Source organism: Struthio camelus, chromosome 3 (assembly GCF_040807025.1).
Source record: "Struthio camelus isolate bStrCam1 chromosome 3, bStrCam1.hap1, whole genome shotgun sequence".
Classification (NCBI taxonomy): Eukaryota; Metazoa; Chordata; class Aves; order Struthioniformes; family Struthionidae; genus Struthio; species Struthio camelus.
The window spans coordinates 851558-864141 of record NC_090944.1 but is presented as its reverse complement, the minus strand read 5'-3'; the positions used below and the strand labels follow the sequence as shown (position 1 = coordinate 864141).

The following is a 12584-nucleotide window of genomic DNA, read 5'->3' as shown; positions in this document are numbered from 1 at the left end:
CGCCAGCGCCGCTCGGGACGCCGGCCGGGAGGGAGGGGGGGCGTGCGCCGCCCGAGCCCCCACCCCGCGACGGGGGGCCGCCCCGTCCCCTGCCGCCCCGCAGCGAAGGAGGCGAGCCCAGCGCCGGGCGGCAGCTCCCTGTATTTCTCCGTCTCGCCCGGCGCTACAGAGCCGACCGCGCGCGCCCCCCCTGCGGCGCTCCCGGGCTGCGCCGAGGCGGGGGCGACGCGGTCCCCCTCCGGCCCACCGCGGCACTGCGGGGGGCAGGGGACCGCACCGGCACTGTGTACTGTGGCAGCACTGTGCATTGCACTGCCACTCTGCATTGCACTGCCGCTGTGCACTGCACCAGCACTGTGCACCGTGCCAGCACCGTGCATTGCACTGGCACTGTAAAACATGCCAGCACGGTGCAGTGCAGTGGCACTACTGCATTGCACTGCCACCATGCACCACAGCAGCACTGTGCACCATGCCAGCACTGTGTATTGCACTGGAACTGTGCAGTGCAGTGGCACTACTGCATTGCACTGCCGCCATGCACCACACCCGCACTGCACCACGCTGGCACTGTGCATTGCACTGCACCAGCACTGTGGCCCACGCTGGCACTGTACATTGCACTGCACCGGCATCGTGCCCCAGGCTGGCACCGTGCACGCCAGGGCCCCACGGAGGTGCTGGGGGGTCCTGGCCCGGCCCCACCGGAGCCGCCACGACCTAGATCTCACCGGCCTCCCCCGGCGCCGGGGCCGCCTCAGCCTCCACGGCTTCGTGGCCGGCGGCTGCCTCGGCCTCCGGGGGGGCGGCGCCGCCCGGCAGCCCCTGCCCCTCGGCCGGGCCCAGCCCCAGGGGGCTCAGCGCCGCAGCCGGCTCGGGCCCCGGGGGGCCGGCGGCAGCCCCAGCCGCTGCCGGCGGCTCCGGCCAACGCACGAGGCCCCGGCCCTCGCCGGGCGCCCGCAGCAGCTCGGAGGGGTCCAGCAGCCCGTCGCCGTCCAGGTCCTGCGCCTCCAGCAGGCGGTCCACGAGCAGGGCCACCTGCGGGGACGGCGGCGGTCAGGGCGGCCGGGGGGGCTGCGGGGGGCGCGGGGGGCGCCGGCACCTACCGCCTCCGGGCCAGGGCGTTGGGCGGCCGCCGCCGGCGCCTCCTGGCTCAGCAGCTGCAGCAGCTCCAGCCCGTCCAGCCGCCGGCTGCGGTCGTGGTCGTGCAGCGCCAAGAGGTAGAGCAGGGCTGGGGGCAGAGGGGGCCGGGGGGCCGGTGCGGCGCTGCCCCCCGGCCCCGTGCAGCCCCCCCGGCCCCTTGCGGCCCCCCCGGCCCCGTGCAGCCCCCCCAGCCCCGTGCAGCCCCCCCTGGCCTTGTGCAGCCCCCTGGCCCCATGCAGCCCCCTGGCCCCATGCGGCCCCCCCCCAGCCCCGCGCAGCCCCCCAGCCCTGTCTGGCCCCCCCAGCCCCATGCAGCCCCCCGGCCCTGCACAGCCCCCCCAGCCCCGTGCAGCCCCCCAGCCCCGTGCGGCCCCCTGGCTCCTCACAGCCCCCTGGCTCCACGCAGCCCCCCCAGCTCCGCACAGCCCCCCGGCCCCATGCAGCCCCCCCCAGCCCCGTGCAGCCCCCCGGCCCTGTGCGGCCCCCCAGCTCCTCACAGCCCCCCGGCCCTGCACAGCCCCCCCAGCCCCGTGCAGCCCCCCGGCCCCATGTGGCCCCCCAGCTCCTCACAGCCCCCCGGCCCTGCACAGCCCCCCCAGCCCTGTGCAGCCCCCCGGCCCTGTGCAGCCCCCCAGCTCCTCACAGCCCCCCCGGCCCTGCACAGCCCCCCCAGCCCCGTGCAGCCCCCCGGCCCCATGCAGCCCCCCGGCCCCATGCAGCCCCCCCAGCCCCGCGCAGCCCCCCGGCCCCACGCCGGCCGGCAGCCCCTTACCCTGCTCCCGCGTCAGGTCGGCGGCGGCCGGCTCGGGCGGCCGCAGGCGCTCAGCGGCGCTCCACAGCAGCCTGGGGGGCGGCACGCGCGGGGCTGCCCCTGTCCCGGCTCCTGCCCCACGGCGCGGGGCACGGCCGGCCCCACAGCCAGCCCAGGGTGCCCTCCCCTGGCCCCTGCCCCATGATCACCCTAGGGAACCCTGCCCCTGCTCCACAGCACCCCAGGGAGCTCTTGCCCTGCCCCATAGCCACCCCAGGGCATCCTGCTCCTGCCCCATGGCCACTCTGGGGCACCCTGCCCCACAGCCACTCCATAGCACCCTGCTCCTGCCCCACAGCCACTGCAGGGCACCTTGCCCCTGCCCCACAGCACCCCAGGGTGCTCTTACCCTGCCCCTGCCCCATGGTCACCCCAGGGTGCTCTGCCTCTGCCCCACGGCCACCCCAGGGTGCCCTGCCCCACAGGCACCCCAGGGTGCTCTGCCCCTGCCCCACAGCACCCTGGAGCACCCTGCCCCCACCCCTTTCCCCAGGTCCCCCGCTCCCGCCGCGCCGTGGGGCTCCCCAGGGCAGGGACTCACCGCAGCGCAGGGCCCTCCGGGCTCAGCGGGTCCTCGCCGGGGTCCAGCCCCATGGCCGGGGGGGGGTCCGGCCTGGCCGGGACGGGGAGCACTGAGCCCTGGGGGGGCAGCGAGGGGCCCCTCTGCCCCACAGGTGGAAGCCCTCACTACGTGCCCCTGCGTGACCCCCCCCCCACCGGAGCTGCCCCACGCCATGCGTCCCCCCATGACCCCCCTGCACCCGAGCCACCCCACGCCACGTGTCCAGCCATAACCCCCTGCCCCGGAGCCGCCCCATGCCACGCATCCCTGCGTGACCCCCCCCCAAGCTGTCCCGCGCTGCATGTCCCTGTGTGACCCCCCCCAGGCGAGGGCTGCCACATGCCCCTGTGCCCCCCACCATATCAGAGCACCCCATCCATTCCCACGCCCCCCCCCATATGCACCCCGTCCATGCCCATGCACCCTATCTGTGCCCATGCACCCCATATGTGCCTATGCACCCCGTCCATGACCACGCACCCCCATCCATGCCCATGCACCCCATATGTGCCTATGCACCCGATACATTCCCTCATACCCCATATTACCCACGCACCTCTGATCTGTGCCCATGCACCCCATATGTGCCTATGCACCCCTACATGTGCCCACACACCCCTCCATATGTCTCCGTGCACCCCATCCGTGCCCACACACTCCATCCATGCCCATGCACCCCATATGTGCCTATGCACCCGATACATGCCCATGCACCCCCCATCCGTGCCCACGCACCCATGCACCCAGTCTGTGCCCATGCACCCCAGCTGTATGGGTGCCCCCCCGCCCCATCCGTGCCCTTCGCACCGGTGCAGCCCGTCCTGGGGGGCGGCCCACGCCGCCGGCAGCAGCAGCGCCAGCAGGGCCGCGGGCAGGTTCCTCATCTCGCGGCCGGGGGTGCAGCCGGGGAGGGAGTGCAGGGAGACGGGCCGGGCTGGCGCGCGCGGGGTGGATCCCGGCGACGTGGAGCCATGATGGCGCGTGGCCACCGCCGCACCCGCCCTTCCCGGCCGCGCAGCCTCTGCCCGGCCCCGGCTGCCCCCCTCGCCCCCGGCGCTGCGCTCACCCGGCCCCACGCCGGTGGCGCCGCGGGGCAGCTCCACGCTGGCAGCGCCCGGGGCTGGCCCTGCGCAGGGCGGGCCGTGCGGCACGCGACACACTGCCAGCGCGGAGCCGCGCTGCAGGGCTGCACCCGCAGGCACCGCATCCTGCCCCGCATCTCACACTGCACACCCATGCTGCATGCACACTCACACTGCGCACCCACGCTGCATGCACACTCACACGTGTGCCACAGCACGCACGCTGCACACCCACACTGCATGCATGCTCACACAGTGCACACTGCACACCCACGCTGCATGCACGCTCACACAGTGCACACCCACGCTGCATGCACACTCACGTGTGCCACACAACACGCATGCTGCACACCCACGCTGCATGCACACGCACACGTGTGCCACACAGCACGCACGCTGCACACCCATGCTGCATGCACACTCACATGTGTGCAACATAGCGCACGCACTGCACACCCACGCTGCATGCACACGTGTGTCACACAGAGCACACACTGCACACACAGACACATGCTCAGCACCCTGCCCTCCCCGTACCCATGTGTCACACAGAGTGTGCACACTGCACACCCATGCTGCTTGCATATTCACGTGTGTCACACTGCACGCATGTGCACACACACAGAGTGCGCGCTGCACATGCATGCGGCATGCCATGCACACTCACGTCATGTAGCGCACATACCACGCGCATGCTGCATGCACACTCATGCACCCAGCAAACTGCCCTGCACACACACGCATCGCATGCACTGCGCACACAGGCTGCATGCACTCAGAAGCACAGCACCCTGCCCTGCATGTGTGTCACACAGTGCACACACTGCACCCCCACACTGTAGGCACACTCATGCGCACAGCACTCTGCCCTGCTTGTGCGCACACTGCACACGCACATTGCATGCACCCACTGACACATCAGCCTGCCCGGCTTGTGCACAGCTCGCACACACAGCGCACACACACGCTGCCTGCTCCCACTGCATCCTGGCCTGCACACACACACTGCACCCTGACTACACTGCAGACACTGCACATGCACACACTGCACCCTGACCACACTGCGCGCGCGCACACACACACACACACACACACACACACACACACACACACTGCACCCTAACTACACTGTATACACTGCATCTGCACACACTGCACCCTGACTACACTGCACACACACTGCACCCTGACTACACTGCACACACTGCACATGCACACACTGCACCCTGACTACACTGCACCCTGACTACAGTGTACACACGCACACGCTGCACCCTGACGACACTGCACACACCGCACCCTGACTACACTGCACACACTGCACACATGCACACACCGCACCCTGACTACACTGCACACACTGCACACATGCACACACTGCACCCTGACTACAGTGCACACACCGCACCCTGACTACACTGCACCCTGACTACACTGCACACACTGCACCCTGACTACACTGCACACACTGCACACATGCACACACCGCACCCTGACTACACTGCACACACTGCACATGCACACACTGCACCCTGACTACACTGCACCCTGACTACAGTGTACACACGCACACACTGCACCCTGACGACACTGCACACACCGCACCCTGACTACACTGCACACACTGCACACATGCACACACCGCACCCTGACTACACTGCACACACTGCACACATGCACACACTGCACCCTGACTACAGTGCACACACCGCACCCTGACTACACTGCACCCTGACTACACTGCACACACTGCACCCTGACTACACTGCACACACTGCACACATGCACACACCGCACCCTGACTACACTGCACACACTGCACACATGCACACACTGCACCCTGACTACAGTGCACACACTGCACCCTGACTACACTGCACCCTGACTACACTGCACACACTGCACCCTGACTACACTGCACACACTGCACACATGCACACACCGCACCCTGACTACACTGCACACACTGCACACATGCACACACTGCACCCTGACTACAGTGCACACACTGCACCCTGACTACACTGCACACATGCACACACCGCACCCTGACTACACTGCACACACCGCACCCTGACTACACTGCACACACTGCACACATGCACACACCACACCCTGACTACAGTGCACACACTGCACACATGCACACACCGCACCCTGACTACAGTGCACATGCACACCGTCACCCCCACCCCCGGGCCCCCACCCAGCCCAGCCTCACCTTGCCCCGCCACTCAGTGCAGCCTGCCCAGCCCGGCCCGCCCCACGCCACGCGGCCCACGCGGCCCGGTCCCCGCACCGGGGGCAGAGCGGGGACCGAGCGCGGCCAGCGCCTCCACGGCCGCGGGGTTTGCGGGGCCGCTCCGGGCCGCCACGGCAGCGCGGGGGTTAACCGCACCCTGCCCGCCACCAAGATGGCCGCCGCGGCGACACTCGCCCGGCCCGGGGCGGGGCCTGGCTGGAGTCGTCACTCGGGTGGGCGGGGCCCGGCTGAGCGCGGCGATGGCGGCCGAGAGGGTCCAACTGGGCTACCGCCGGCGGCGGGTGCCGCAGGTGAGCGGGGCCCCGGCGCCCCCCAGCGGCCCGGCCCGCAGCGGCCCCTGCTCGCCGGCGGCTCCGCCGTGACCGAGACCTTCCGCCCGACGCCCTGGTGCTTCGAGGGCCGCCCGCAGGCGCTGCTCCGCGTCCTGCTCCCGTCCCGCCCGCCCGTCTCCTACCGCAGGTGAGGCCAGGCCGCACCGGCCCCGGCCCCGGCCCCGGCCCCGGCCTCGGTACCGGCCCCGGCCCCGGCCTCGGTACCGGCCTCGGTACTGGCCTCAGCACCAGCCTCAGCACCGGCCTCAGCATTGGTACCAGCACTGGGCTCAGCACCGGTACCGGCCCCGGCCTCAGCACTGGCCTCAGCATCGGTACTGGCACAGGCCTCAGCACCGGCTTCGGTACCGGCCTCGGTACCGGCCTCAGCACCGGCCCCGGCCCCGGCCTCGGTACCGGCCTCGGTACCGGCCTCGGTACCGGCCTCAGCACCAGCCCCGGCCCCGGCCTCGGTACCGGCCTCGGTACCGGCCTCAGCACCAGCCCCGGTACCGGCCCCAGCCCCGGCCTCAGCATTGGTACCAGCACTGGGCTCAGCACCGGTACCGGCCCCGGCCTCAGCACCGGCCTCGGTACCGGTCTCAGAACCAGCCCCGGTACCGGCCTCAGCACCGGCCTCGGTACTGGCCTCAGCACCGGCCCCGGTACCGGCCTCAGCACCAGCCCCGGTACCGGCCTCGGTACCGGCCTCGGTGGCGGCACCGGCCTCAGCACCGGCCTCGGTACCGGCCTCAGCACCAGCCCCGGTACCGGCCTCAGCACCAGCCCCGGTACTGGCCTCAGCACCAGCCCCAGTACCGGCCTCAGCACCAGCCCCGGTACTGGCCTCGGTACGGGCCTCGGTGGCGGCACCGGCCTCAGCACCGGCCTCGGTACCGGCCTCAGCACCAGCCCCGGTACCGGCCTCGGTACTGGCCTCGGTGGCGGTACTGGCCTCAGCACCGGCCCCGGTACCGGCCTCAGCAGCAGCCCCGGTACCGGCCTCAGCACCGGCCTCGGTACCGGCCTCAGCACCAGCCCCGGTACCGGCCTCAGCACCGGCCTCGGTACCGGCCTCGGTACGGGCCTCGGTGGCGGCACCGGCCTCAGCACCGGCCCCGGTACCGGCCCCAGCCCTGGCCCCGGCCTCAGCATTGGTACCAGCACTGGGCTCAGCACCGGTACCGGCCCCGGCCTCAGCACCGGCCTCAGCACCGGCCTCAGCATCGGTACTGGCACCGGCCTCAGCACCGGCCTCAGCACAGGCCCCGGCCTCAGCACCGGCCTCAGCACCGGTACCGGCCTCAGCACTGGCCTCAGCACAGGCCCCGGCCCCGGCCTCAGCATTGGTACCAGCACTGGGCTCAGCACCGGTACCGGCCCCGGCCTCAGCACCGGCCTCAGCACCAGTACCGGCCTCGGCACTGGCCTCAGCACTGGCCTCAGCACAGGCACTGGCCCCGGCCTCAGCACCGGCACCGGCCTTGGCACCGGCCTCAGCATTGCTACGGGCACTGGCCTCAGCATCGGTACCGGCAATGGCCTCAGCACTGGCCTTGGTATCAGTACCAGCCTCGGCCTCAGCGCCGGTATTGGCACCGGCACCAGCCTCAGCACCAGCCTTGGTACTGGCACCAGCTTCAGCATCGGTACCGGCCCCGGCCCCGGCCCCGCCCTCAGCACCGGTCACAGAACCACGCACTCCCAGAGTGGCTGAGGTGGTTGGGAGGGACCTCTGGAGATCATCTAGTGCAAGCGCCCCTGCTCCAGCAGGGGCATCTAGAGCACGTTGCCCAGGACCGCGGCCAGGAGGGTTTGAATCTCTCCAGGGAAGGAGACTCCGCAATCTCTCTGGCAACCTGGGCCAGCACTCCGTGACCCTCACAGCACAGAAGTTTTTCCTCAGGTTCAGATGGACCTTGCTGTGGTTCAGTTGGTGCCCGTTGCCTTTTGTCCTGTCGCTGGGCACCACGGAGAAGAGACTGGCCCCATCCTCTCCACACACACACCCCCCGCCTCGCCCCCCACTTCACAGACTGGTACACGTTGGGGAGATCGCCTCGCCGGCTTCTCTTCTCCCGGCTAAAGAGGCCCAGCTCTCGCAGCCTTTCTGCAGAGGAGAGCTGCTCCAGGCCCCTCAGGAGTCAGCCACTGCCCCCCACTTTAGTAGCAGCAGCAAACTTGCTGAGGGCGCACTCCGGGCCTTCCTCCAGGTCATCGAGGAATCACAGCATCACAGAATGGTTGAGGCTGGAAGGGACCTCTGGAGATCATCTAGTCCAACCTGCCTGCTCAAACAGGGTCACCTAGAGCATATTGCCCAGGGTGGCGTCCAGGCGGGTTTTGAATCTCCCCAGGGAAGGAGACTCCACCACCTCTCTGGGCAACCTGTTCCAGTGCTCTGTCACCCTCACAGCAAAGAAGTTTTTTCTCAGGTTTAGGTGGAACTTCCTGTGGTTCAGTTTCTGCCCATTGCCTCTTGTCCCGTTGCTGGGCACCACGGAGAAGAGGCTGGCCTCATCCTCTTGACACTCCCCCTTCAGATACGTGTACATGTTGATGCGATCGCCTCTCAGTCTTCTCTTCTCCAGGCTGAACAGGCCCAGCTCTTGCAGTCTTTCTTCCTAGGAGAGGTGCCCCAGCCCTCTAATCCTCTTGGTAGCCCTCCGCTGGACTCTCTCCAGGAGTGCCATGTCTCTCTTGTCCTGGGGAGCCCAGAACTGGACACTGTACTCCAGGGGAGGCCTCGGCAGGGCTGAGGAGAGGGGCAGGATCACCTCCCTCCACCTGCTGGCAACACTCTGCCTAATGCGGCCCAGCACACCATTGGCCTTCTTGGCCACAAGGGCACACTGCTGGCTCACGTTTAACTTGTTGCCCACCAGCACTCCCAGGTCCTTCTCGGCAGAGCTACTTTCCAGCAGGTCAACCCCCAGCCTGTCCTGGTGCATGGGATTCTTTCTCCCTAGGTGCAGGACCTTGCACTTGCCTTTGTTGAACTTCAGGAGGTCCCCCTCGGCCCAGCTCGCCAGCCTGTCCAGGTCCCTCGGAACGGCAGCCCAGTCTTCTGGTGTGTTAGCCTCTCCCCCCAGTTTAGTATCATCAGCAAACTTGCTGAGGGGGCACTCTGCCCCTTCCTCCAGGTCATTGATGAATATATTGAACAAGACTGGGCCCAGGACTGAGCCCTGGGGGACACCACTAGCTACAGGCCTCCAACTTGACTCTGCGCCATTCACCACAACCCTCGGAGCTCGGCCATCCAGCCAGTTCTCCATCCACCTCGCTGTCCACTCATCTAGCCCACACTTCCTGAGCTTACCTAGGAGGATGGGATGGGAGACAGTGGCAAAAGCCTTGCTGAAGTCCACTGCTCTCCCCTCCTCTCCCCAGCCAGTCATCCCGTCATAGAAGGCTATCAGATTGGTCAAGCATGATTTCCCTTTGGGGAATCCATGCGCACTACTCCTGATCACCTTCTTGTCCTCCACATGCTTAGTGAGGACCTCCAGGAGGAGCTGTTCCATCACCTTTCCGGGGATGGAGGTGAGGCTGCCGGGCCTGTAGTTTCCTGGCTCCTCCTTCTTGCCCTTTTTGAAGCCTGGGGTGACGTTGGCTTTCTTGCAGTCCTCAGGCCCCTCTCCTGATCTCCAGGACCTTTCAAAGAGGATGGAGAGTGGCCTAGCGATAACAGCCGCCAGCTGCCTCAGCACTCGTGGGTGCATCCCATCGGGGCCCATGGATTTATGGATGTCAAGTTTGGACAAAAGATCTCTAAGCTGATCCTCCTCCACCGAGGCAGAGTCTTCCTTTCCCCAGACTTCCTCTCTTGTCTCCAAGGTCTGGAATTCCTCAGGACTGGCCTTAGCAGTGAAGACTGAAGCAAAGGCAGCATTCAATAACTCTGCCTTCTCTATATCCTTTGTTGCCAGGGCACCCGCCCCATTCAGCAGCGCGCCCACGTTTTCCCTAGTCTTCCTTTTGCCTCGGATGTATTTGAAGAAGCCCTTCTTGTTGGCCTTGACATCCCTCGCCAGGCTGAATTCCAAGTGGGCCTTAGCCTTCCTTGTCGCATCCCTGCACACTCTGACAACGTCCCTGTATTCCTCCCAAGTGGCCTGTGCCCTTTCCCACATTCTGTGTGCTTCCTTCTTCTGTTGGAGTTTGGCCAGGAGTTCCTTGCTCATCCATGCAGGTCTCCTGCCGAATCCGCTTTGCTGGACTTCTTCCTCAGAGGGATGCACTGATCTTGAGCCTGGAGGAAGTGATGCTGGAATATTAACCAGCTTTCTTGGACCCCTCTTCCCCCCAGGGCCCTACCCCAGGAGATTCCCCTAAGTAGGTCCCTGAAGAGGCCAAAGTTAGCTCTCCTCAAGTCCAGCGTTGCAGTCCCACTCATTGCCCTGCTCCCTCCTCGTAGGAGCCTCAACTCCACCATCTCATGGTCACTGCAGCCAAGGCTGCCCCCAGCCTTCACCTCTCCAACTAGACCTTCTTTGTTTGTTAGTACAAGGTCGAGCATTGCGCCTCTCCTCGTTGGCGTCTCCACCACCTGAGTCAAGAAATTATCATCAATCCTCTGCAGGAACCTCTTTGACTGCTTGTGCCTAGCTGTGCTGTCTTGCCAACAGATGTCAGGGTGGTTGAAGTCTCCCAGGAGAACCAGGGCCTGTGATCGTGAGGCTACTTCCAGCTGTCGGTAGAAGGCCTCATCGATGACTTCCTCCTGGTCACGTGGCCTGTAGTAAACCCCCACAACAGTGTCACCCGTGTCAGCCTGCCCTTTAATCCTTACCCATAGGCTCTCCACTTGCTCTTCATCCACCCCGAGGCAGAGCTCCACACATTCTAGTTGCTCCCTCACATAAAGAGCAACTCCACCACCTCGCCTGCCTGGCCTGTCTTTCCTAAAAAGCACGTAGCCATCCACGACAGCATCCCAGTCCTGTGAACTATCCCACCCTGTCTCTGTAACCGCAATGAGATCATGGCCCTGCGACCGCACACACATCTCTAACTCTTCCTGCTTATTCCCCATGCTGCGTGCATTGGTATATAGGCATTTCAGAGAGCCAGTCAAGCATGCAAGCTTGCCAGGAGAGGTGCAAGAGGATCCTCCATAGCCATGTTCCACGCTGTCTCCCCTGGCTGTATGCACCCGCTGGAGGCATCCTGACTTGAGCGGTGTTTTACTGACTCCCCTGCCACTATACCACTCCCCTTCCCCCATCTTGCCTAGTTTAAAGCCCTCCTTACCGGGCTGGCCCATCTGTTGGCAAAGACGCGCCTGCCCCGCTTGGTAAGGTGGATCCCATCGCTCCCCATCAGCTGTTGATCTTCAAACAGGGTCCCACGGTCATAGACACCAAAGCCCTGTTGCCAACACCAGCGGCGCAGCCAGCTGTTAACTTGGACAACTCGTCTACTCCTCCTCCCATCCTTTCCCCTCACAGGCAAGACTGAGGAGAAAACAACCTGGGCTCCCAGACCCTTGACCACCATTCCCAGAGCTCTGAAGTCCCGTTTGATGGTTTCCAGTTTGCCTTGCGTGTCGTTAGCACCCACATGGAAGATGAGCAGAGGGTAGTAGTCCGATGCGTGGACGAGCCTTGGCAGTCTTTCCACGACATCTCTTATTCGAGCCCCTGGCAGGCAGCAAACCTCTCTGGACAAGAGGTCAGGTCGGCAGAGAGGCGCCTCCGTCCCCTGCAGCAGGCAGTCACCCACAACAATCCCTCGCCGCTTCTTCCGGGGCTTCCTGCACGGCACAGGGTCTGCCAGGCCAGTTGCCTCCCTTGGAGCCATGCCCAGCTCCTCCTCAGCTTGGAGGGCGCTAGACTTGTTCTTCACAGGCAACTCTTGAGGAGGAGCAAGAGCCTTTCTCCTTCTACGAGAGGTCACCAGCTTCCAGCCCTCTTCAACAGCGTTAGGATGCACCTTTACACACGGTGCTGAGCCCTCTGACACCTCCGCTGCAGTGGGGGCTGGGGACTCCTGGAGCTGCACAGTCTCCGAGAACGCCCTGTCCATCTCCTGCTCATCCTCTCGGATGCTACGCAGCCTACTAACGTCCTGCCGTACGTCCTTTAGGGAGGGAGCGGCCGCGCAGCAAGGCTGCTGACGATGGCACAGCGGGAGGAGCGGCGGAGGCCCCAGCGGGCTGCGCTGCCCTTCCGAGGGTGCTGGAGAGGCTGGAGCGGTGGCCGAGGGAGGCTGCGGAAGGTGAGCCGAGGCAAGCGCGGCCTCCCGTCTGGCTGCGGCTGCGGCTGCGGGTGCGGGTGCGGGTGCGAGGTGTTGGAGAGCAGCTGTGCAGGGCAGGGCCCGGGGGTGGTGGTGGGCAGGAGGTGGCTGAGGGGTCAGGAAGGGGCCGTCGGGGCCAAGGAGGCGGAGGGCAGGGCGTGCGGCGCTGGGC

The 12584-nt window shown here is 66.3% G+C and overlaps 2 protein-coding genes across 3 annotated transcripts; one reads left to right on the top strand and one right to left on the bottom strand.

Annotated features, from left to right (window-relative positions):
- Positions 1-54: 54 nt before the first annotated feature.
- On the bottom strand, positions 55-5844 carry CGREF1 (cell growth regulator with EF-hand domain 1). 2 transcript variants are annotated; one of them, XM_068936573.1, is made up of 6 exons: positions 5231-5844; positions 3324-5139; positions 2496-2567; positions 1916-1986; positions 1107-1231; positions 55-1038 (listed from the first exon to the last, which is right to left on the bottom strand). In XM_068936573.1, exons 2-6 carry the CDS (start codon positions 3398-3400, stop codon positions 721-723), a joined length of 663 nt encoding a protein of 220 aa, XP_068792674.1. In that variant the 5' UTR covers positions 3401-5139; positions 5231-5844; the 3' UTR covers positions 55-720. The 2 variants fall into 2 exon arrangements, with proteins under 2 accessions (XP_068792674.1, XP_068792673.1); XM_068936572.1 differs by having other exon boundaries at positions 3324-5844.
- Positions 5845-6100: 256 nt separating this feature from the next.
- Positions 6101-7889, top strand: LOC138066501 (putative per-hexamer repeat protein 5). The gene is made up of 2 exons (XM_068936367.1): positions 6101-6151; positions 6321-7889. The coding sequence occupies exons 1-2, from the start codon at positions 6101-6103 to the stop codon at positions 7887-7889; spliced, it is 1620 nt and encodes a 539-aa protein (XP_068792468.1).
- The last annotated feature ends 4695 nt before the right edge of the window (positions 7890-12584 follow it).